The following is a 24,609-nucleotide window of genomic DNA, read 5'->3' as shown; positions in this document are numbered from 1 at the left end:
TTGCCACCTATAAGCTGAGGAATCCTGATTTTCTTCCATCTCTCAAAATCTAACTATAGAGATATGATCATGTTACCTGATGCTAGCGAGGCAAGCCTAACACCGTTGCTGGGATGAGCTTCGTGTTATCAGGAGGAGAGCTTGCCATCACACCATGGCATCTCAATTTTCATTTACAAATGCTCTATTTGTAGCTAGCCTGATTCTTAGCTCTCTTACCTGCTATTCCACATCATTTTGTTTTCATTTCTTTTGTAGTATCTAATGTATTCTACTAAAAAAAAAAGTAGAGTAGTTGGAAAACTCTTGTGAAAAATACATATGTATTACATATACACCATTCTTCATGATTCTCAAAATTTTCATCATTATTAATGTTTTGTATATATATATAGTGTGTGTGTGTATGCGTGTTAGATATATAATTTAAAAGAAAACAATAAGTTGGTGGCTTATGGCAAATTGTTCCTTAAGTCCTGCATTTGAAACATAGACACTGAGTGAATCAGCACATTTGATCATCTTTTAACTACAATAGATGATTATACATTAAAAATACATTAACCATCCAAATACATCTTTTTTCTTATTTATTTATGTATTTATTTATTTATTTTTATTTATTTTTTTGAGATGGAGTCTCGCTCTGTCGCCCAGGCTGGAGTGCAGTGGCGCGATCTCAGCTCACTGCAAGCTCCACCTCCCAGGTTCCTGCCATTCTCCTGCCTCAGCCTCCCGAATAGCTGGGACTACAAGCGCCCGCCACCACGCCTAGCTAATTTTTTTGTACTTTTAGTAGAGACGGGTTTTCACCATGTTAGCCAGGATGGTCTCGATCTCCTGACCTCGTGATCCGCCTGCCTTGGCCTTCCAAAGTGCTGGGATTACAGGCCTGAGCCTCGGCGCCTGGCCCAAATGCATCTTTAGGAAAATTATATTTAAGCTCTTCATGGAGACATTAAAAAACCAAGCTGCATTAACGATAAATAATTATATCATTCATTAGTAAGGAGTAAATAGCTGTTTTCTATTTGAGAAGTATTAATTGGATTGTCCATCTGTATGCAGGAACATCTGTTTTCTGACATGCTTTAATCACCATTTGTTTTGTACTTGTACCATAATTACACTTGTTTGTAATATTGAACTCGAGACAATGATTAAATCAACTTATGAATACGATTCTTTTATGCTTTTGTATTTCATTAGAAAATGTGTAATTCTGGTATGACATTTATAAGTATATATAAAAGAAAGTATTTGATTAACAAAATGCCTCAACAGATTATGTCAGTAAAATGAGTGTTATATTATGCAGTCTATGTTATTATTTCAGCATTTTTAAGGAAAGTTTATTGCTTCACGGAAGCTTTTTTTTAACTGACCATCTATGAATTTTCTGTATTCTTTATTTCAGTGTGATCACATGGTCATAGAAGAGACATTTTTAGATCATCAGAAGTTGACAGTTTTCAATGTAGTGTATGTGCTTAGTATAAGATGGAATTAAGTTTGTTGTATGGGTGATTGATGAATTTTTACTGAATCATGGATAACTGCTGTTCTATTAATGACATTTCATCAATCAACTATTTGGATATGCTTTATCACAAAATGTTGCTGACTTAATGTTTGTGGATTAACTGAGGTGAAAGTGATACCTGGTAGAAGTTTCATTAATACAAATTTTCCTCTCTTAGGAGTAGGATGGATTATATTATTTGTCGAAATGCCTTTGCATGTAAGTTCTTAACTGTCAGTTTTCTTGTCCTGTGAATCATATCTTTTCTGTATTTGCTGAAATAGAGACTTAACATTGTTAAATGATTTGTCCATGTCATGGAAAATGTATGCCTCTAAATCTGCGTTCCTTCCTACAAATTACAAGTTCAAAATGACTTTTTTTAAGAAACCAAAAAAAGATGGATTTCTGGTATTTTGTGGCAGGATAAGCTCCCGGTAGCCTATCTTACATGTTGATTACACCTAAAACTATGAAAAGTACAATAAGCAACTAACTGAGGAATCTGAAAAGTAAATAAAAGTAGAATTATGAGTGATAGGCAAAATCTGGAGAAGCACCCTGCAGTACTGTGAGCTTCCATTGTTGTATTTCTTTCAATCAAAACCAAAACAAACAAACAAAACAAACAAAAACCAGAAAAGAACACCACCAACAAGAAAACACTCAAGGAAAATAGATATTGTGATAGAAACAGCAGAAATGTTGAGAAACAAAACCAGAAGGTTAGAATTATTAGAGAAAATAATATAAAAAGAGTAATTTTAAAGTATCTAAACAAAATTTTAAAAAGGAATTTAAAAAAATAAGCAAGGAGAAGACAATAAAAATAGGTTGATAATTCATTTGTTAGCATTTGTCTGTTTGGTATTTGTTGACCATTTTATTTAAAAAAAATTTGGCTCTATTTGATTTTGGTGTATTTCTTGTATATGTATTGTAAAATTTAGTATTTATTATTATTAAATATTTTATATTGTTAAATGATGATTTATTTTTATTGATAAGAAAGATGTAGTTTTCTGGTTGTTATTTTTGTAATTTTACCTGCATTTATATTTTTCTCCATTTATTTAGATAATACCTAATGGTTCCCCACAATGAGTGGCAATTAAATTAGACTCTATGCTATTTTCACTTTCTCAACTTCTCCTGAACTATTTGATTTTTGTGGCAGGATATTTCTTAATATTTGCCTTTTTGCCACTTAATGTTTTCATACTATTATGGGCAAATTTTGAGATTTAAAATGAACCCACTACTCTCAGCTATTATAGATGAGGCAATCAGGGAGCTAATTCCTACTTTCCCCTTTCTTTTACTCTCTCCTCCTAGTTGTTACAGTTGAATCATTTGTACATTATCAGAATCATCAGTAAAATATCTTTTTACATTTTCTACACCATGTATCCCTTAAATCTATATATGACATATTGAATGCTTACCTCTTGCCTTACTGGTAGTATTTTACCTACTCAAAACTAGGTTGATTGAACTTTGACCTGTGGTAAATCTCTTAATAAGAACTTTCTGTAAACAGTGTTCCCTGCAATTATGGGTGCTTATAACTGTACACTTTATAGCTGATAGATATCTTGCAAGGATAAGGATAACCATTTGCTTCTCCCTTCTCTTCTTTCTCAATATTTCCCCCCATTTTCTGGTGTTAACTTTTGCTGTGGAAAACTCTGATGCCAAAATGATTTTCTTTTTCTCTAAGTTCACTATTTTTGCTTAAGCCCCCAAATAATGCTTTCTTAATCTTTAAAGTCCTAGTCCCATACACAGATATATCTTGGCGTTGAACATTCTAATAACATATATAAGCATATACTACACGGTAATGTAAATAAGTGTGCTTATGATCTATCTTGGCTTAATATAGGCAATAACTTTTTTCTAATTCTATGTTTTACAGTTTTTGGATTTTTGGACGGGGAGAGGACTTATTATATATTCTTCTCTCACTTACACCCTTTACAACCCTTACATTATTTGGAGTTCAGTCTCCCTTGTTCTCTTTACAATTTAGTTTTTTTTTTTTTTCTACAATGATTTTGTTTTTAAATCCTATTTCTTTCATGGATTCTGCCAGTTTCTATTGCACTTTCTGGCTATCTCTTCCCCATGCTCTTGCATTTCGCTTCATGGTCTCTTTATGTTTTATTACACCCTTAAAATTTATGTTGGAATGTATAAGTGTTCATTCCTTTTTTCATCTGTTTTGTAGCAACATGTTTCTAGTGATTACAAGAGTTGATATATTCCTTTTTTATCTTTATTCTTAGAGTATTTTTATGTGAATGCTGAGAAAATTCCTTTAGTATTTCTCATATGTGAAAGTTGAATTTCCTACAGGACAAAGGAAAGGGGTTGTAGAATGTGCCCCAGCCTGCTAGCTCAAGGGCCCTCTCATCATTTGCTACAGTGACAGACTGTTGCCTCATTTTGGGGACATTATGGAGTCACCGCTCGCTCTCCATAAGAGCATAAATGATTACCAGGTAGTTGTTACTGTCTTCTCTCCTTGATACTCATACATAACTCATAGCACATATGGAAGCAACCTTCTAAATACCCATGTTTTATCTTTAAAATGTTCTTTGTGTGTAGCTGCCCATTTGTTTTGTGCTGACTGCCCCTATTACCTTCAGTTGTAACAACCCATTTAAGGTAGAAACGAAGGACACTCATCTCCATGTGTTTTCAGAACTTAAATGAAAAAATAAAAAGAGGTTGATGTCACTTCCCAGTTTAACATAGGGGTTTTATTTATTTATGTACACTCAATCAAACTATGACTATTACAAATGGTTTTACCGCTACAATAGTTAATTCATAGCTCAATAAAAATGAAGAGTGAAAGATTAAAAAAGGAAAGCAACAATTCTAAACTATAAAATCTACTTCAAAAAGCTACATACAGCAAAGCTCAATAAATAAATTGTGAAAAAAAGAAAATAATATGGGATAAGTTTTATGGTTTAGGAGATACCTTCCTATAAGCCAAAAACCTAAAAAAAAATGCTAAAGGTATAGCTTGCTATCGTACATGGTAGGAGAAATTAACATGTATAAAATCAATAACACTCACATTATGTGATAGTCTACAGCCAAAGAATAATAGAAAGCAAGTGAAATGCTTAGCATAGCTATTTAGTCTACTAAATTAGGTTTGTGAAAATGGGAATGCCAAATGCCTTAAGGCTTACGGCAGGTGCAAAAGCAAAACATCAGAGGTCAACCTAAGGATATTTTTAATATAAAATTAATGTACCTGCATTGTAAGCATTATTTTTTTTGTATGGTAGAAAGGAAAAAATTCTTGTATTATTCTACTATAAATGTGTATTCTTTGCTCTACTAAATTTGCATGTCATTGTCAGCCTTTCACTTTGTCTTCAGCTAACAAGAACCTCTTGGGTTCCTCCTTTGGAGAACCTGATATCATGGAAAATGGACTGAACTAGGAGAAGAGCCTTTGTTTAGACCACATGCTGAGGTCTAGTGGCTTCAATTAAAAAAATATAAATGTGGCCGGGCACACGCCTGTAACTCCAGCACTTTGGGATTCTGAGGCGGGCAGATCACGAGGTCAGGAGTTCAAGCCCAGCCTGACCAACATGATGAAATCCCGTCTCTACTAAAAATACAAAAATCAGCTAGGCATGGTGGCACATGCCTGTAATCCCAGCTACTCAGGAGGCTGACGCAGGAGACTCGCTTGAATCCCGGAGGCGGAAGCTGTAGTGAGCCAAGATCATGCCATTGCACTCTAGCCTGGGACGACAGAGCGAGACTCCGTCTCAAAAAAAAAAAAAATTATGTATATATATATATATATGCTTAATCTGTAAGCTTTGGAAGGAACAGCCTATCTATAGAAAAATTTAAAACTTGGTCATGGCAGGTACAGAGTTGGGCCCCATTGATTTTGTTGACGTTGGGGTCAGCAGATTCTGTAAATTTTCACTATACCTCTCATATGATCTGCCGCCACACCATTCATACTCTTAACTTTATTTCTCCTCATACCAGTAAATTACTAAAACTGCCAAGTTTTTTTTTCACAAATTAATATCTTTAGCATTCTCTTCCTTCAGCCTGCAATGAAATTCTCTACTCCCCTCCCTCCTCCTTCCTCCTTGACTCCCGCTAATGCACATTTGTGTTTTGGTTTCCATACCAAATGAGCTACCTTCAATAAGCACCCCACAACTCCACAGGGAACTTTTGTTTCTCTACCTTCTGTGCTGTTGAAGCACTTGGCTCAGAATGAGAGATCTGTCTGCATTTCAGATCTACAAATTACTCATTGTGTGACCTTGGACATATCCCTAATATTTTTGAGCCTCAGTTTCTCAAAAATTAGAATAAAGATACTAAACTCCTGGGGTTTTGTGATAGTAAAATGAGACGATGTGTGTAAGAGACTCAGTGCAGTGTCAGTGTCTACCATGTGTTATGCACTCTGCGTTTTGCGTTTTCTTTTTCTTTTTCTTTTTTTTTTTGAGACGGAGTCTCGCTCTGTCACCCAGGCTGGAGTGCAGTGCGTGATCTCGGCTCATTGCAACCTCTGCCTCCTGGGTTCAAGAGATTCTCCTGCCTCAGCCTGCGAGTAGCTGGGACTACAGGCCCATGCCACCACGTCTGGCTAATTTTTGTATTTTTAGTAAAGACAGCGTTTCACCATATTGTTCAGGCTGGTCTTGAACTCCTGACCTCGGTGATCCACTCACCTCGGCATCCGAAAGTGCTGGGATTACAGGTGTGAGCCACCATGCCCGGGCCAACCCATAGCCTTTTTGGTCTTCTCTCAGCCAAGGCATCCAGTGAAAATGCAATTTATTTTTCAGATTCCTCTGGAGAATTAAAAAGTCTCTTTTGCGGCTGGACACAGCAACTCACACCTGTAATCCCAGCACTTTGGGAGGCTGAGGCAGGCAGATCACAAGGTCAAGAGATCGAGACCATCCTGGCCATGGCCAACATGGTGAAACTCTGTCTCTACTAAAAATACAAAAATTACCTGGGTGTGGTGGCACAGGCCTGTTGTCCCAGCTACGTGGGAGGCTGAGGCAGGAGAATTGCTTGAACCCAGGAGACGGAGGTTGCAGTGGGCCAAGATTGAGCCACTGCACTTGCTCTGGTGAAAGAGCAAGACTCCGTCTCAAAAAAAAAAAAAAAAAAAAGTCTCTTTTGCATCAAATTGCCATACTCTCTGCTCTTGGTCCTCTTTTCCATGTACTCATTCTTCAAGCATTTATTTTCTCATTGCCTGATCAAGATCATTGCAATGACCAAAAAATTTTCGAATGCTATGATTTTTGTGATATTCTTTTAGCAAGTTAATCACGATGTTGCATTCTTGAGTGTGCAAGTGTGGAGGTAAGTCAGGATGCATCTTTAAGACAAAAAGATGGGTCACGGCAGTGCCACACCACTCACGGCCACACCAGGAGAGCTGAAGGGGCAGTCACCAACGAAGATGCCTGACCCAGAAGTTGGCTGCCAGGGAGCCAAGAGCCAGGTCACTCCACAGGTGGCCAATGCCCGGGGGTGGCCCTCCACCGCCCAAGCTTCTTCTTCTTCTTCTTCTTCTTCTCCCTCTCCTTCTCCTTCTCCTTATTATTATTATTATTATTATTATTATTTTGAGACGGAGTCTGGCTCTGCCTCCCAGGCTGGATAGCACGATCTCGGCACACTGCAACCTCCGCCTCTGGGGTTCAAGCGATTCTCCTGCCTCAGCCTCCCGAGTAGCTGGGACAACAGGCACGTGCCACCTCACCTGGCTAATTTTATTTTTTGAATAGACAGGGTCTTGTTATGTTGCCCAGGCTGGTCTTGAACTCCCGGGCTCAAGCGAACCTCCCACTTCAGCCTCCCAAAGTGCCAAGACTACAGGTGTGAGCCACCACACCTGGCCAAGTTCTACTTTTCTAATATTTAAAATATGAAATAGGCCGGGCACGGTGGCTCACAGCTGTAATCCCAGAACTTTGGGAGGCTGAGGCGGGCAGATCACCAGAGGTCAGGAGTTCGTGACAAGCCTGGCCAACACGATGAAACCCCGTCACTACTGAAAATACAAAAATTAGCCGGGTGTGGTGACAGATGCCTGTAATCCCAGCTACTCGGAAGGCTGAGGCACCTAAACCCGGGAGGTGGAGGTTGTAGTGAGCCGATACCATGCCACTGCACTCCAGTCTCGGCGACGCGATGAGACTCTGTCTCAAAAAAAAAAATAGATGGTGTCAGTGATTTCTATTACATGAGGTCTGAAAGCACTCTGTACCTGATTGCTCCACGTTTAGTGGTGCTAAGTTCAAATAATTCACGTGGTGAGAAACTGACTTCCCTAGGAGTGCGGCTGTGCGTGCGTGCCGCGGAAATCCCGCCTTCGGCGCCTGCGGTTGCCCCCTGGCCTCAGCCGGTGGGCTCCAAGTAGGAAGATAAACCGCATTGCAGGAAGCGGGAGAGTCCGGAGGAGCGGCGAAGCGCTCCTCTTCCCCATTGGCTGCGCCCAGGGAGCCGCCTTGCGATTGGCCATAAGCGCCGGTGGCGGGGGTCGCGAGAGGCGTTAGGATCCCTGGCGCCGCCTAAGCCAGCGGCTGCTAGGAGGCTGTGTCCGCAAGCCAGCGGGGCGAGGCACCTGGGGCCTGCGCGTCAGGTCCCGGCCTGGGGCACCGGGGCTGCCAGCGTCGGAGGAGGTGCGGGCGCGGGGTTGGCGGGCGGCCTAACGGGGGCCTGCGCGGACCGCCCGCGGCGCAGCCTCGGGTCTCTCTCCATCTCTAAGTGGTGGTGGCTGTGGGTTTTTCTGCAGGTGATCCTTTTGAGTAATTTGTTTCACGCAGGCGCCCTGCTGTAGGGTAAAGCGGCAGATTCATGCTGCTGTCATTTGTCGTTCAAACTGTGGGCTTCTTGGCCAGGCGCGGTGGCTCAAGCCTGTAATCCCAGCACTTTGGGAGGCCGAGGTGGGCGGATCACGAGGTCAGGAGATCGAGATCATCCTGGCTAACACGGCGAAACGCCGTCTCTACTAAAAATACAAAAAAATTAGCTGGGCGTGGTGGCGGGCGCCTGCAAGTCCCAGCTGCTCGGGAGGCTGAGGCAGGACAATGGTGTGAACTCGGGAGGTGGAGCTTGCAGTGAGCTGAGATTCCGCCACTGCACTCAAGCCTGGGTGACAGAGGGAGACTCCATCTCAAAACAAAACAAAAAACGATGGGCTTTCTGTCATGTGTGTGTGTACCTTTTGGATTTGAGGGCAGGGGGATGACATTGTGATCTGGCCTCCTGAGAAACCAGGCACACCCTGCCTACCTTGGAAGGAGGCTTTCCCTTCCCCACCTCCCTCTCCCTCCATCTGTTCCCTCTTTCCCTCTCTCCACTTCACTCCCGTCCCCCCAGCTCTTCTCTCCCATCTTTTTGTTCTCTGTCTCTCTCTCTTTTTTTTTTCTGCATTAAACCTTTCGGGAGTGTCTTTGTAAAATAGTAAAAAGCGTTAGGTCTTCAACATGTATGTTTACTTGCAGGCCTGAGACCTGGGAGGAAGCTGGAGAAAAGATGCCCTCTGAATCTTTGTGTTTGGCTGCCCAGGCTCGCCTTGACACCGAATGGTTGAAAACAGATACACAGGTGGGGTTTGACATGTCTTTTTCTTGGTGTATTTCTGCTTCCATGTTTAAATTTCTCGTGTAAGGCTTTTTTTTTAGGGTGTGTAAGGGGAAGTCAGTTGTATCTTGCTATATTAGAGGAGCAGGTTTGTTTCCTGTAACTTAAAATGTAACAGTCTTTATGGCTGTTTTTGTAGATCGTGCAGGGCTGCCTTTTAATTAGTTTCTTGCAAGTGCAGGAAACAAGATTTATTAATAGGCAAAATTTTTTTCTTAATTATTATTACTGGTTGAGAAATCTGCTACACTCCTAACCATATCATGGTGACTGTTGTTTGTTACTGATAGTTTTTGAGCTGTTGAGTTAACTGTGGAGGGGAAAATTGGAGAAGTAAGTTGCAGTAATTATGGCCGCTAGAAACTCACTCCTTTTATGAGGTCTTGCGTTTGTGTTTCTGGAGAGAAAAGAGTTAGTTCAGTTGAGCTGTTTGTTTTGTATTTGTAACCAATACAAGGACTAAGGACAATTGTGTTGAAACTGAGGTCATAATGTTGGGATCTTAAGGACTGAAGTTTCCAAATAAATGGTATGTATAGAATTCTCTCTGACTTGAAATTTTCCCTTTCTGGACCTCCGGATGCTGAGGCTAGGAGTGTCCATATGACAGTGCCTTCCATGACAGGAGTCAGCAACTTTTTTTTTTTTTTTACACGTATCAGTAATTCATTCTGTATATTTTGAAAAGTTTTAACCTTTTCTTCCTAGCCCTCCAGTATTTGTTAATAAATTAAAACGTTTCCCAAAGTGTTTTTTGTGAAACAATAATTCTAAAAGATGCTCTAAGAAAAGCTAAGTACATGGAAAAATCCAAAGTGTATATTTTATTTATTACATTTCATGAATTTTTGTTTTCGTTTTTTCCTCTTGAGAGGGAGTCTTGCTCTGTCTCTCAGGCTGGAGTGCAGTGGCATGATCTTGGCTCACTGCAACCTCCGCCTCCTGGGTTCAAGCAGTTCTCTGCCTTAGCCTCCCGAGTAGCTAGGTTTACAGGTGCCCTCCACCATGGCCAGCTAATTTTTGTATTTTTAGTAGACACAGAGTTTCACCATATTGGCCAGGCTGGTCTTGAACTCCTGACCTCATGATCCACCCTCCTTGGCCTCCCAAAGTGCTGGGATTACAGGTGTGAACCACTGTGCCTGGACCACATTTGATGACTTTTTTTGTCCTTTGTTCTTTTAAAAATCATGGTTAGAAAGCAGAGCCTAATTGTTCTTTATGTAGAACCCAACTGATTGGGGTTTTTAGGAAGACGTTTTGACATTCAGTAAATGTTTTTGTTTTCCATTATTAAGACTATGAATTTTTTATTTTACTTTCTGAGACAGGGTCTTGCTCTGTTGCCCAGGCTGGAATGCAGTGGCGTGATCTTGGCTCACTGCAACCTCTGCCTCCCGGGTTCAAGCAGTTCTCCTGCCTCAGCCTCCCAAGTAGCTGGCATTACAGGTGCCCGCCACCACTACCCTCTGCCTTTCAGGTTCAAGCGATCCTCTGCCTCAGCCTCCTGAGTAGCTGGGATTATAGGTGCACGCCAGCATGCCCGGCTAATTTTTGAATTTTTAGTAGAGACGAGGTTTCACCATGTTGGTCAGGCTGGTCTCGAATTCCTGACCTTGTGATCCACCCACCTCGGTCTCCCAAAGTGCTGGGATTACAGGTGTGAGCCACATTTTTAGTAGAGATGGGGTATCACTATGTTGGCCAGGCTGCTCTGGAACTCCTGACCTCAAGTGATCCCCTCACCTCGGCTTCCCAAAGTGCTAGGATTACAGATGTGAGCTACCACACCTAGCCGTATTTTGTATTTTTAGTAGAGATGGGGTTTTGCTGTGTTGGCCAGGCTGGTCTTGATCTCCTGGGTGCAAGTGATCCTCCCACATTGGCCTCTCAAAGTGCTGAGATTACAGGCGTGAGCCACCACACCTGGCCAATGGGAGGTCTCGCTTCCCTTCTCTCCAGCATTCCATAAGCAATGTGTTTGGGTAGTATGTGTTCGATCTTCTCTATGTATACTTTGAACCCTACAGTAGTAAAAGGAAGAGTAGACAACTTTGAAGTTGATGTGGTGTGGTCTTTGAGCTGGTGGTGCTAATTACTCTTGGTTGTTTTCATGGCCTCCAGTGACTTCATCCTGCTTTTGCTGTTGTAAAGTGTTGTAATTTATGCTCCTGAGAATAACTCTTGAGGTGTACTTAGGGTTCTTGTCTGCTTCCTGGTGACTGTCGAAGCTTTTCATCTTGAAGAAGGGAGATGAGCAGTGTTCCAGTGTACTGAGTTTAAAATTAAGAATGTTGCATTTTTTTAATGTGTAAAATTTATAGCCAGCTGTAGGGTAGGGGTGGCCTACTTTCTCTAAAGGGCCAGATAGTAAATATTTTAAGGTCTCAATGGACCCTATGGTCTCTGTCATAGCCATGAGACCTTGCAGATTTAGTGCCAAAGTAGCCACAGACAATACCACGTCAGCGGGCAGGGGATGTTCATTCTGTAAAGTGTATTTATGGACACCAAAAGATGAAGTCCACAGAATGTTTGCAAGTCACAAAATACTGTTTTTCTTTTGATTGTTTTTCAGTTATTAAAAAATATAAAATACAGTGGCCGGGCGTGGTGGCTCACACCTGTAATCCCAGCACTTTTAGAGGCTGAGGCAGGCGGATCACCTGAGGTCAGGAGTTCGAGACCAGCCTGGCCAACATGGTGAAACCCCATCTCTACTAAAAACAAAAAATTAGCCGGGCATGATGATGCACGCCTGTAATCCCAGCTCCTCGGAGGCTGAGGCAGGAGAATCACTTGAACCTGGGAGAATCGCTTGACCCTGGGAGGCAGAGGTTGTGATGAGCCAAGACTCTGTCTCAAAAGAACAACAAAAATAAAATACTTTCTCTGTGTTCAGACTATACACAAAGAGGCTGTGGGCTGGGTTTGGCCCCTGGGCTGTGGTTAGTGACCCCAAACACACACACACATACACACACGTAGGGCAGAGTCTGGCATTTAGAGCCAGCACCTGTGTTCTCACCTGAGCTGTGTTCCTGGCTGGGTTCTGCTGTGTATTCTGTGACCCAAGATGTCTATCTACCTTGGTAAACTGGAGACAACAAAGCCTGCCTCCTTCAAGGTTGTTTGTAAAGATTTAAAAGGGTAATATATTGTTGTTAGGCCAGATGCTTTGCATAGTACATGTTAGGTTATTTTCACCTTTTTTTTTTTTTTTGAGACAGAGTCCTTTGTACAGGCTGGAGTCCAGTGGCGAGATTCCAGCTCACTGCAACCTCTGCCTCCCAGGTTCAAGCAATTCTCCTGCCTCAGCCTCTCGAGCTGCTGGGATTACAGGTGGCTGCCACCATGCCGGGCCAATTTTGATATTTTTAGTAGAGATCGGGTTTCACCATGTTGGCCAGGCCGGTCTCAAACTCCTGACCTCAAGTGATCCGCCCACCTCGGCCTCCCAACGTGGTGGGATTACAGGCGTGAGCCACCGCATCTGGCCCATTTTCACTTTCCATTAGCTGCTTTTTTCCCCCATTCATTTCCTACCTTTCTGTGTATGATTTCTGAATTAAATGTATTTCATGTCTTAACCTTCTGAATTGTTTGTCCTCTCATTTTCCATGTTGTTAAGGAAAATAAGAGGCTAAGTGAGACGTATTAAATTTGCATGTAGTTTCTCAGATCAGGATAAATGCTCACCTGTTGCAGAACGGGACTCTGCTCTTGCTTCACCCAGGATGCCTTTCCTAGTTCCTTCCTAGAGTGGGGCCGCACCCTACTCCAGCCCTCCAGACCCAGCTCCCTGCTCTGACATGATTCCACCAGACTGTATTCCAGCTGTCCTCCCTGGACCTAGATATTTTCCTTCTTTTTTTTTTTTATTTTTCCTGAGATGAAGTCTCACTCGGTGGTCCAGGCTGGAGTGCAATGGTGTGATCGTGTGATCTCGGCTCACTGCAACCTCCGCCTTCCAGGTTCAAGCCATTCTCCTGCCTCAGCCTCCCAAGTAGCTGGGATTATAGGCACGTGCCACCAAGCCTGGGTAATTTTTGTATTTTTAGTAGAGACAGGGTTTCACCATGTTGGCCAGGCTGGTGTCGAACTCCTGACCTTGTGATCCACCTGCCTCGGCCTCCCAAAGTGCTGGGATTACAGGTGTGAGCCACTGCACCTACCCAGCCAACATATTTTTATTAAAAAACTTATATGAAATTTATTTTATTGTGGTATGTAGTTCAGTAAATTTTGACCTCTATAGATTCATGTAACCCCCATCATCATCAGGATGGAGAATTTTCTTCACCCCAAAAGCTCCCTTGTGCTGCTCCTTTTTATCACGTGTTCCCTGGTCTCATACCCTGGCAACCACGGATCTGTTCTCTATCAGTATAGAGTATTCTTTTTGAGAATGTCATGTGAGTGGAACCATATTTTAAGTAACGTTTTGAAACCATCTTCATTTACTCCCAGTTATATGTTTGAGATTTATCTGCTGTTCTGTGTATTAATAGTTGTTCTTATTGCTGATTAGTATTTCATCATTTGGATGTACCACATGGTGTTTATCCATTCTGCCATTGTAGGACCTTGTGGTTGTTTCCATTTTTCTTTCCCAATTGTAATCCTGCTGTGAGCATTTCTATACAGATTTTATGTGAATATAGTTTCCATTTCCCTAGGATAAAGACCTAGTAGTGTGAAAGTTGGGTCATGTGCTGAACTGTTTTCCGAAGTGGCTGTTTTAGTTTGCATTCCCACTGGCAATCTGTCACGTTTCTGTTGCTCTGTGCCTTTGTTAGCACTTGGCGTTATCAGTGTTTTTTAGTTGAGCCATTCTAACAAGTCTAGTGGGATCTCATTGTGGTTTTAATTTGCACTTCCATAATGGCTAAGAATGCTGAATATCATGTTCTTCTTTGCCACTCTTGTATCCTCTGTGAAGTTTCTGTTCAGATCTTTTGCACAGAAAAAGCTGTATCATGGAACCAGTAAAATAACCAAGGAGAGGTTGATTAAAGTTCTGTTTATAACCCTAGAAGATTCCTGCCCTAGGGATATGGGATGGCTGAACATAGGACACTGACACTGGACAGATGAAATAGCAGTTTATTAGTCACACATGCTCACAGCCCTGGGGTGGGGGACACCGCATGCCATTCAGTTAATGATGTGTGTTGTAACTTTTCGGGGAGGGACATTTGCAGAGACTAATGGTATGGCATTCTGAAAAGCGGTTACAGATTAAAAAATTTTTTAATTCTGCAGATGATAGTGTCGAACCAAGTGGAACAAAGAAAGAAGATCTGAATGACAAAGAGAAAAAAGATGAAGACGAAACTCCTGCACCTGTATATAGGGCCAAGTCAATTCTGGAGACCTGGGTGTGGGTCAAGCAACCAGGTAATCTTCTGAGTTTTGGCACTTTGGAAAGCTTGATCTGACGCTCCTTTTCTAAATAACTTGGATGGATTATTCGTATTTTATGGTAACAATTAAAAAAAATGTAATTAAAAAAATTTAAATATTGTAAAATATACATACCGTAAAACTTGCCATTTTAATCATCTTTATGTGTACAGTTCATTGGCATTAAGTATATTCACATTATTGCCCAGCCATCACCACCATCCATCTCTACAACTTTTGCCCTTTCTCCAACTGAAACTCCGTATCCATGAAACACTAACTCCTTCTGTCCCCAAGCAACCACCATTCTACTTTTGTCTCAGAATTTGACTACTCAAGGTGTCTCCTATAAGGGGAATCATACAGTATTTGTCCTTTTTTGACTGGTTTATTGAACTTCTTAGGTGTTTGGGGTTCATCCGCATGTGTCAAAATTTTCTTTTAAAGGCTCAATGCTATTCCATTATATATGTAAGCCACATGTTATCCCTTCATCAGTGGGCAATCAGGTTGCTTTCATCTCTTGACTGTTGTGAGTAATGCTGCTATGAACATTGGTTTACGAGTGTCTTGAGTGTCTGCTTTTAATTCTTTGTGTCTATACGTAGGAGTGGAATTGGTCAATAATGTGGAATGCTTACATGTTTATTTTTTTTGAGATGGCATCTCGCTCTGTCGCCCAGGCTGGAGTGCAGTGGCGCCATCTCAGCTCACAGCAAGCTCCACCTCTCGGGTTCATGCAATTCTCCTGCCTCAGCTTCCTGAGTAGCTGGGACTACAGGTGCCCGCCCATGCCTGGCTAATTTTTTTGTATTTTTAGTAGAGACTGGGTTTCACTGTGTTAGCCATGATGGTCTCCATCTCCTGACCTCGTGATCCACCCGCCTCAGCCTCCCAAATTGCTGGGATTACAGGTGTGAGCCACCGCACCTGGCCAATAATGTGGTAGTTAGATTTATGTTTAACTTATTATTGTTGTTTTTGAGATTGGGTCTCACTCTGTCGCTCAGGCTGGAATGCGTTGATGTAATCATAGCTCACTGCAGCCTTGAATTCCTGGGCTCAAGTGACCTTCTTGCCTCAGCCTCTCAAGTAGCTAGGACTAGAGGTGCAGGGAATTTCTCATCTTCTCTCTACTGCCTCTGAGTTGGAGATGTCAGAGGGAGCCATGGCCCACTGTAAAGTAACACAATGTCCCCACCCACAGGGTTAGAACCCGTCTTCTGGTGGCAGCTCTGAGGGGAGCAGTCACATGTGGAGAGTGCAGGGCTCTGTGTCCAGCTGGGGGAAGGAGATTACCAAGGGGGTTGACCCCCCTCTGGCCAGGTGGCTGCTTTCTGACACACCAGTCTCTCTCTCTAGCACGGTGGCCCCTACACACCCAGCCTGTCAAACCTACAGCCCTCGGGAAGGCTTTGGCCAAATCCATGAGCGGCTCCCTCTGTTAAGAAGGAAGCACAGCTGAAGCATGAGGAGGGCAGTAGAGTGTGTATGCTCCGCCGCGTCTCCCCACAGTCTGACCAGAAGGAAGGGGCCTTTCAGCCAGGCTTGCCCAGGCTGGGGTTGGAGTGTCAGTATCAAGCCAATGTCTTCTTGCTTAATGAGTGAGCCCAGGTGCTCCCGTGCAGCTGCCACCATAGTGAGGGTGAACCAGCAGGAGGCTCCACGGCACTTTCAGGCTCAGGCTGCCTGGTGAGATCTACTCTGTGGGCTCTGTAGGCTGGTAGAGGGTTCCAGGAGGAGGAGGGGATGCAGCCACCAGTCCCCACTCCTGGGAGTCGTATTTCTGAAAGCTTGGGTATACAGTAAATATTAGGCTGTGGGCTGGTTTATCTATGGATTTGATGTGGGAGGGTTATAGGTACAAGCAGTTTAAAGATGGAAATTTTGAGAGAACAGGCAGGGATTTAGTGCGGGTAAGGCAAGCAGGCTTGTCAGAGCAGCTCTTTTGGGGAGGCCAGAATCCTGTACCAATGTCTTCAGCACGTTCATCAGCTGCTGGGGGAGTGCCGGACAGGATGAAAGCACAGGAGAACTTTCTGGATGATAAAATGTTCCATATCTTCAAAGGAGGTGGGTTACATGGGTAATGCATTTGTTAAAAGTCATCAAAATGTAAACCAGATCTGTGCATTTCACGGAATATGAATTATACCTCAAATTAGAAACATTTTTAAAAAGACAGATGGGCCGGATGCAGTGGCACACGCCTGTAATCCCAGCACTTGGGGAGGCCGAGGCGGGTAGATCACCTGAGTCAGGAGCTCGAGACCAGCCTGGACAACATGGTAAAAACCCGTCTCTACTAAAAATATAAAAATTAGCCAGGGGTGGTGGCATACGCGTGTAATCCCAGCTACTTGGGAGGCTGAGGCAGGAGAATTGCTTGAACCCAGGAGGTGGAGGTTACAGTGAGCAGAGATTGCACCACTGCACTAGAGCCTGGGCAACAGAGTGAGACTCCATCTCAAAAAAAAAAGGGTTTTCAACATTCATCAAAGGCAGAGTAGCTTGTTATAGATTAGCCTCCCCACAGGAACAGTTAGAAAAACTGGACAAAAATGTGTCCCCCCTTCCCCCCGCCATCAAAAACAATTGTTGGAAGGTAATTGGAGACCTCAGCCAGGACTTGAGTGACCAGGCCTAGGAGGTGATCCTGACAGTCCTTAGTGCTTTTCCCACATTTGGTGATCGGTCAACAGTAGAGGGCTAAGAGGCTAAGAAACTGAGTATGAAGTGATAGTTAAGAGGCTGGAGAGCCTAGCTGAATGTTTGGCACTCTCACAGGGCTGAAATGACATAATGAGAATTTGGGTCCCAGTAACGAGATGAGACCTTGGTGGGGATCCTGGAAGGGCCACCCCTAAGAGTCCAAAAGAATAAAAAATAGACCAGCTGTCACAAAAACTAAAACCTGCTTTGAGCCAGCTTAGTCCCAAACTAGATGAAAGCGATCTGCTTGAACGCCAATTCTGTGCCATAAAGTCAAAGTCAGTACTCTCTGGAGGCAGATAAAACTTTACTAGGCATGCCATAAGACAAGACAAGATGAAAGGAGAAAACAAACAAAAAAAACAATAGAAACATACATAGATATTAGAGTCCTCAGGTAGAAATTTTTTTTTTTTTTTTTTTTTTTGAAATGGGAGTTTCACTCTGTCACCCAGACTGGAGTGCAGTGGTGTGATCTCGGCTCACTGCAACCTCAGCCTCCCACATACCTAGGATTGGTGATCCACCCGCCTAGGCCTCCCAAAGTGGTGTGATTACAGGTGCAGGCCGCCGTGCCCGGCCAGTATTTTGCCACAATTTAAAATAAATTTTCTTTTTTTCGAGTTTGTTCTCAGACTGTATTCACAAGGTCACATGGCGGCTTACACTTCTGTAGGCCTTGTTGACCGTTCTTTTTAGATATTGATGATCTTGATCTTTTTCTTGTCTCCTCGGTAGAAGAATGGGATGCAGGAGGTGCTGCCTAAGCCTGGGCGCTCCTGGGTGTTCTTCATTCCAGGGGGCAGCTGCGTGATCTTCTGTGCAGTGCGGTTGTCATGGGAATAGCCCTTCCCGGCCTCTCGTGCAGGCTTCAGGCTGTCAGCATGGCTCATATCACGAGGATATTTGGAGGGAGGGAGGCAGGGCTCTGAGCACCGCTCCTCCTGCATCTTCTCCTCCTGCTCTCCCATCCTCTCCTTCTTCTCCACCTGCCCCCGGACCTTCTCCTCCTCCTCCTGCATCTTCTCATACTCAACCCACAGCCTCTCCTTGAATCGCAGCCTCTCGACCTGCTTCCGCATCTTCTTCTCCTGCTCCCCCATCTGCTCCTCCTGCTCCCACATCTGCTCCTCCCGCTTCCACACCTGCTCCTCCCGCTTCCGCACCTGCTCCTCCCGCTTCCGCATCTGCTCCTCCAGTTTCCGCATCTGCTCCTCCTGTTTCCGCATCTGCTCCTCCTGCTCCCCCATCTGCTTCTCCTGCTTCCGCATCTGCTCCTCCAGTTTCCGCATCTGCTCCTCCTGTTTCCGCATCTGCTCCTCCTGCTCCCCCATCTGCTTCTCCTGCTTCCGCATCTGCTCCTCCAGTTTCCGCATCTGCTCCTCCTGTTTCCGCATCTGCTCCTCCTGCTTCCGCATCTGCTGCTCCTGCTTTCGCATCTGCTGCTCCTGCTTTTGCATCCACTGCTCCTGCTCCCGCAGCTCCTTCTCCTGGTTCCGCAGCCTCTGCTCCTGTCTCCACATCTTCTTCTCGTGCTTCCGTAGCTTCTCCTGATCCCGTAGCTCCTCCTCCTGCCTCCACATCTTCTCCTGCAAAGTGTTGGTTTGAACCTCAAAAGGAAATAGAGTCATAAGCTAGGTATATAAATGTAATCTATAAAATAACGGTTTTCGTCTATGATTCTTTAAAAAGAAATTTTAAGCCCTAACCCTGAGGTTCTGATTTCCCAGGCATGGTCCCAATTTGTAGATTTTTAGCACACTCTAGAGGATTCTATGGTGGGACCAGAACAAGGACCCAAATTTTCCAGCTCCTGGCTGGAGCCTCCCCATACCCTGCATGATCCCTAGACCATGGTCCCAGCTGGATGCTGCTCCCACACCCCCGGGGCTGCCGCTGCTCACCTGTGGCAGCAGGATTTTGTCCGTCTCCAGTTTCCTTTTTAGCTCCTTGATGTGGAGCTGGATCTCAGACTTTTCAGTTTCTACCAGTCGAAGTTTTTCTTGTAGTTCGGCATTTTTCTCCTTCAGCTCCTCATTGGTTATGCTATGGCCAGAGGCAGTAGAGAAAGGAATGAGCGAAGAACAGAAAGGACCGCTTTGGTGATCGACCCTCTACCCTCGCCCCACAACCACAGAACCATGGCATTGGAAGAGACCCCAGGAATTAAAAGTCCCAGGTGGCAGGCCAGAAAGAAGACGTGAGTTGCCTGAGGCTACCCCATGAGTCAGTGGCACAGCCATCACTGGAGCTTCCCTGCGCACACATGTAAACCTGTATGACCCCCTAGCATGCTCACCTGTACCCACCACCTCCCAGCACACCACCCACGCTAAGGGCTCTCAGACCTCCCATCCCCCCCTCCCCCATCCTACATGTTCCTGTGCAGCTCCAGACTCAGGGCTTCCCTCTCCTTTGTTAACTCCTTGATGTACTGCAAATAGAGAAAGGTCAAGTCAGGATACAGCAGGCAGAGGAGCAGCTGGACGACCAGTAACGACAGCTACACTGATACTCCACAGTAACACTTGCTCCTCTCCATCACACCCGACATGTTCTCAAGGCATTTCCAAACCCATGGTGTCATTTGTTTTTCTTTTCTTTTCTTTTTTTTTTTTTGAGATGGAGTTTTGCTCTTGTTGCCCAGGCTGGAGTGCAATGGCGTGATCTCACCCCACCGCAACCTCCGCCTCCCGGCTTCAAGCGATTCTTCTGCTTCAGCCTCCTAAGTAGCTGGGATTACAGGCATGTGCCACTGCACCTGGCTCTCACTTGTTTTTCAGAGAACTCAGTAAGGGTGGAAGGGACAGGGAAAGAGACTGAATTGATAGCTGGCTAACAGGGGCCCAGAGAGATCAGATAATTTTGCTATTGCTATTACTGTTATTACTACCACTGTTGGAACCTTTCTTGAGTGCTTCACCAGGCACTAAGCTAACAATCCCATTTAATCCTCACAACCTCCACAGGAGACAGTTATCATTATCACCTCTATTGTGTAGATGAAAAACATGGGGTATTAAAGGTTAAGTGCTTGCCTAAGATAACTTAGAGCTGGGATTTCAACACCCAGGTATATCTGATTCTCTAAACCCATTCTTTTGGTTGGGGGTAGGGGCACAGATAAGGAGGAGGAAATTAATCCTTTGTTGATTTTTGAAAGAATGATACATTGGCATAGTCCAAACCTCAGAAGGTACAGAAGGGAAATATCTTCCCCCAACACTGTTCCTCTCTCCTGAGTTTTTTATGAATCCTTACAAACATGTTTTATGTATATTACCATAATACGTATGTACACACACACACACACACGTACATGTGTTCCCTCTCTCTACACAAATGGTAACATACTAAAGATACTCTTCTGTACCTTCATGGTACAAGTACCCTAAACTCTGCCTAGGATTTCACCAAGGCCACAGCCAAGTATGGGTGGGGTGGGCACTTGGCCTCCGAGCTCTGTGTCCAGTGCTCGCTCCCCACAGCGCCCTGCAACTCACCCACAGCAGCTGACTCAGCCCCAACCTGCCTTTAACAACCACGCACAAAAGCAGCAAGAAATGGCCTATGCTGTCTTCTGGGCAGGACACTGCATCCTGCAGAAGGGACCTTTAGGCTCATTCCTCCATCTGTGAAGCTGGGCTCCCAGGGGACCGGGTAGGTGGTTGGACTCACCGTGTCCGCCCTCTTGTGCTCTGCGGACATAGCAGAAAGAGCCCGCTGTAACTCTCCTGCAAAGTGCCAGGAATGATGCAGGCGGCCTGCCAGATCCTTGGAATCTTCTGGAATGAGAGAGGTTGAGCTGAAGCCCAAAGGCCTGTGAAAGTGCCAGGTTGAAGGATGACGGGGTGCCCAGATTCCCACCTTCAAATTTCCTGGCAGCATCCTGGCTGTAATGGAGCGCTGTTTCCAATTCAGTTTTCTGACACTTAAGGATTCGTATGGTATGATCCTGGGCCTTTGGGAGACAAGACAAGCAAGTGCTGAAAGAGAAGCAAAGAAACCTTCTCCAGAGGACAGGAGGGAACTTCACACCCTCCACTCACCTCTAGCTGCCTCCTTAGGGCTTGCCGATGTTGGTGGCTTGTCTTCTTTTTCTATAGAAAAGAAGAGGAAGACAGAGCTCTTACTAGAGGGAGGCAGAGATGGCACAGCAAGAGACATACCCCCAGAATGGCACCACTGTCCCAGGACAGGCCCACCCATGGGACCAGGTTATCAGGGACCCTGTGGGGATGGGGTGGAATCTGGGAGGTGAGCCTTCCTCCCCAGGCTGGGAGTAGGCGAGACGAGACTGGGGCCTCTACATCTGAGTGCCCCCCAAACCCAGCGGTCATGTCGTGAGCAAAGAAAGAAACCATGTTACCTCTTTCAGCTGAGCTCGGTTCTGTTGTTTCTGTGGGGAGAGTCAAAGGAAGGTGACTGAGGGTGACCCCTCGACTCTATTCCCCAGGCCAGGAAGCGGTAGGCAGGGGTCAGGAATGGATTTTAAGGGCAAAGTTCTTAGACCCAATGGGAACACGAACTGGTCAACTTTCCTTAACGCCCAAAGAAAAAGGATTTGGGTCTTTGTTGGTTTTTGCCCACAGCCACAGAACTGAAAGTCTGAAACTAGATTCTCTGGAAAAGACAGTAACATAAACCTTCCGACATAAGAGTGTGAGAAAAGCCCACCCTTCTGCTAGCTTGTGATGTAGAAAGATGTGTTCATTCAACAAGCATTGAGCAAGCACATAGGGGCCGGGGACGGTTCTTCACTGCTGGGATATAGGACGGAAAAGGCAGACAGGAGCCCTTGGCCCCAAGGTTTCCATTCTAGTGAATCTTTAAATCTCAGACTCTCAGAGCAAACAGAAACCTCTGATACTCTAACTCTACCTCCTCAGAAAACGGAAGCCCAGAGAGGAGAGGAGTTTACAGCAGGCCCTGGACTAGGGATTAACACAAAAACAACAACAACAAATCTGATTTAAGCTTTACACATATAAGTAAAACATTACCACCCCTATTTTACAGATGTGAAAAGAGAGGTCCAAAGAACTCAAGCAATTTTCCCTAAACCGTGTCCCTCGCAGATGGAGAGAGAGGTAGGATTCAGACCCAGAATTCTTAACCAGTACCCGGCAGTTCTTCCTTCCACAATCTTAACAGTTACCCTCGACCTCCCCTTGTGCCCCTTGTCCTCAGGAGACCGGCCAGCCAAGACTCACATCCTCAGGTGAATGGCAACCCCCAGAAGTGGTTGTCTCAGGGTTAGTGCCATTATTTATTTTCTTCTTTTTGGTGTCGGTTGCTCCAGTACCAACACCAGCACTGTTCCACTGATGATAGTCTGTGAACTGTGGAAAAGAGGAGCAGTGATACTCATGAGAACTACAAGCTCCTACAGTCACTTTACAGTTTATACAAAATACTCTCATAGACGATCTGATTTAATGCCACCAACGACTGTACGAGGTGTTGTCGCAATCACTTAGTGACTGAGAGGGATTGATACCATGGCTAAAAGAAAGGCAATAATGGAACTGAAACTCAGTCTTCTGACTCTGAACTCTGGGGTGTTGCCACAAATCAGCAGCTGCCAGAGACCAAAACCAGAGGCAGAGGTAGAAAAGTAAGAAGTAGGCAGGAAGGTGTGCACTGTGTGGTTTACAGTCATACATCCTCTTGGAGTCATGTATCCTCAGGGCAGAAGGCAGCCTTTCTGTTAAATGTGGGAATTAAACAGAAAGAGGACAACCCAAGCTGCATTTCAGAGAGAAGTCTTGTATACTCTTAGAAATCTACGTGACTATCATCCCTAAGAACATTAATGTTTTGTCTCTCCCACGAGAATCAAGGAAAACTGATGCTTCAGAAAGATGCCCCATATATATCCTGTGGCACTCAAAGTACCCCAGGTTGAGATGAGACGAGGAAGATTCAAGTTGTCAAGTCCAGTTTCCCAAGATCTCTTGCACAGAAGATGAGCAAATCTCACTTCAAAGATCACTGAGTGATGGTCACTCTGGTCCCAGAACCATGGAAAATTCAAATATGAGGTGAAGAACTTAGAAAAAACTGTTAAAGTCTCTCTGGAGAGTAGAAGCCTGGGAGAAAACCAAACCAAACCCATTATCCCATCAGTGCTGTGCCCAAGTTGCCTCTTTGAGATTGGCGTGGGGTCACAGGGTCGGACCCCAGGTACTTGGAGACGTGAGCCCAAAGAGCCCAGGGAAGTCAGGCTTGGGGCAGCAGTAGGTGAGGGCCGAGTATGGAGTGGGGAGCCCCAGGAGTCACCTGCCCAAAGTCACCCTGGGGTGACTGGTGAGGGCAGGTGCTGGGGCATCCGGTTCCTTGGGAACGTGAGCCCGAAGGGCCCAGGGAGATCCGTTTTTGGACAATAGGAGGTGAGGGCAGAGTACAAAGCAGGGAGCCCCATGAGTCACCGGCTGAAAGTCACCCTGGGGTGACCGGTGAGGGCAGGGGCAGGACTGCTGAGGGATTGGGGCTGACAAAAGATTTTGGTTGGGGGAGCCCAGAGGCACTGGGGGGGCCCAGCCCCGTGTGCCTCTGGAGTGACATGGATTCTGGCAGCTGTTCTGCCATCAGAGGGAACCTGGGGCTGGGTTGGGGTTGGGGTGCTGCAATCTGATGCGTTTTACCTTTCTCTTGGTCCCAGCCAATTTTCTTTGTTGGGTTTTTTCGGACATCATGGGGTGGGGAGGGAGGTGGGGTTGGGGTCACACTGGCGTGATCCAGGCGAGGACAGTGATATGCCTCCAGTCATGTACCACACAGCTATGTGACTGAGCAACAGGAGGCGTCACCAGGGCTGCACTAGAATGTGGAAAAGGGGCGTGGCCTTAATGCTCCAAGCCCATTGGTCAGTGAGAAAGATGAAAGGGAAAGGAGGCGGGGCCAGGCAGCTGCGTGTCATGAAGGTCCTGTGATGTCACAAGGAAAGCCGCCTATGCAACTGCTGTCCCCGCCCACTCTGGGAGAGGGGCGGGGCTGGCTTTCACTTTCTAAACTTTAAAACTTTATCACCTTAATTGAGGTACAAATCCTGTTGTAATGGAAAATTTACAGCGTGCGTAATGATTAGTAAAGCAGATTATATTATCCAACATTCCAATAAGATAATCACAGTGATTTCTCTTTTTTGGAAAAAGTTTCTCCTATTCTACATGATTGTTAAGTTGTTTTTTTTTTTAACTAGAGACATGTCTAATATATTTAAAAACACAAAGCTTTTGAGGTGGGTGTGGTGGCTCATGCCTGTAATCCCAGCACATTGGTAGGCTGAG

General features: G+C 44.7%; 2 protein-coding genes and 1 pseudogene across 21 annotated transcripts in view; 1 reads left to right on the top strand and 2 right to left on the bottom strand.

The window, feature by feature from the left end:
• Window positions 1–6,367: 6,367 nt before the first annotated feature.
• LOC115931295 (COX assembly mitochondrial protein 2 homolog) lies at window positions 6,368–6,926 on the bottom strand (annotated as a pseudogene).
• A 1,038-nt stretch (window positions 6,927–7,964) lies between these two features.
• LOC101137572 (E3 ubiquitin-protein ligase HERC2-like) overlaps window positions 7,965–24,609 on the top strand; it is a 117,716-nt gene continuing 101,071 nt past the window's right edge. For 12 of the 20 annotated variants that reach the window (XR_010131823.1, XR_010131826.1, XR_010131824.1 and 9 more), the window contains exons 1-4: window positions 7,965–8,235; window positions 9,061–9,163; window positions 14,465–14,599; window positions 22,337–22,407. Coding sequence is in view for 1 of the 20 variants with exons in the window: in XM_031003528.3 (XP_030859388.2) it covers window positions 9,142–9,163; window positions 14,465–14,599; window positions 22,337–22,407 (228 nt within the window). In the remaining 19 variants the exon portion in view is untranslated. The other 8 variants (XR_010131828.1, XR_010131840.1, XR_010131839.1 and 5 more) reach the window with 6 other exon arrangements.
• On the bottom strand, window positions 17,609–24,154 carry LOC101137218 (golgin subfamily A member 6-like protein 7). Its single transcript, XM_055367548.2, has 9 exons — window positions 23,965–24,154; window positions 22,531–22,659; window positions 21,687–21,716; window positions 21,367–21,417; window positions 21,185–21,278; window positions 20,996–21,102; window positions 19,693–19,751; window positions 19,222–19,363; window positions 17,609–18,927 (listed from the first exon to the last, which is right to left on the bottom strand). Exons 1-9 carry the CDS (start codon window positions 24,013–24,015, stop codon window positions 18,013–18,015), a joined length of 1,578 nt encoding a protein of 525 aa, XP_055223523.2. The 5' UTR covers window positions 24,016–24,154; the 3' UTR covers window positions 17,609–18,012.

This window comes from Gorilla gorilla, chromosome 19 (assembly GCF_029281585.2).
Source record: "Gorilla gorilla gorilla isolate KB3781 chromosome 19, NHGRI_mGorGor1-v2.1_pri, whole genome shotgun sequence".
NCBI classification, from domain to species: domain Eukaryota; kingdom Metazoa; phylum Chordata; class Mammalia; order Primates; family Hominidae; genus Gorilla; species Gorilla gorilla.
Note: the sequence above shows the minus strand (reverse complement) of the source record. Positions and strands in the feature narration are given on the sequence as shown.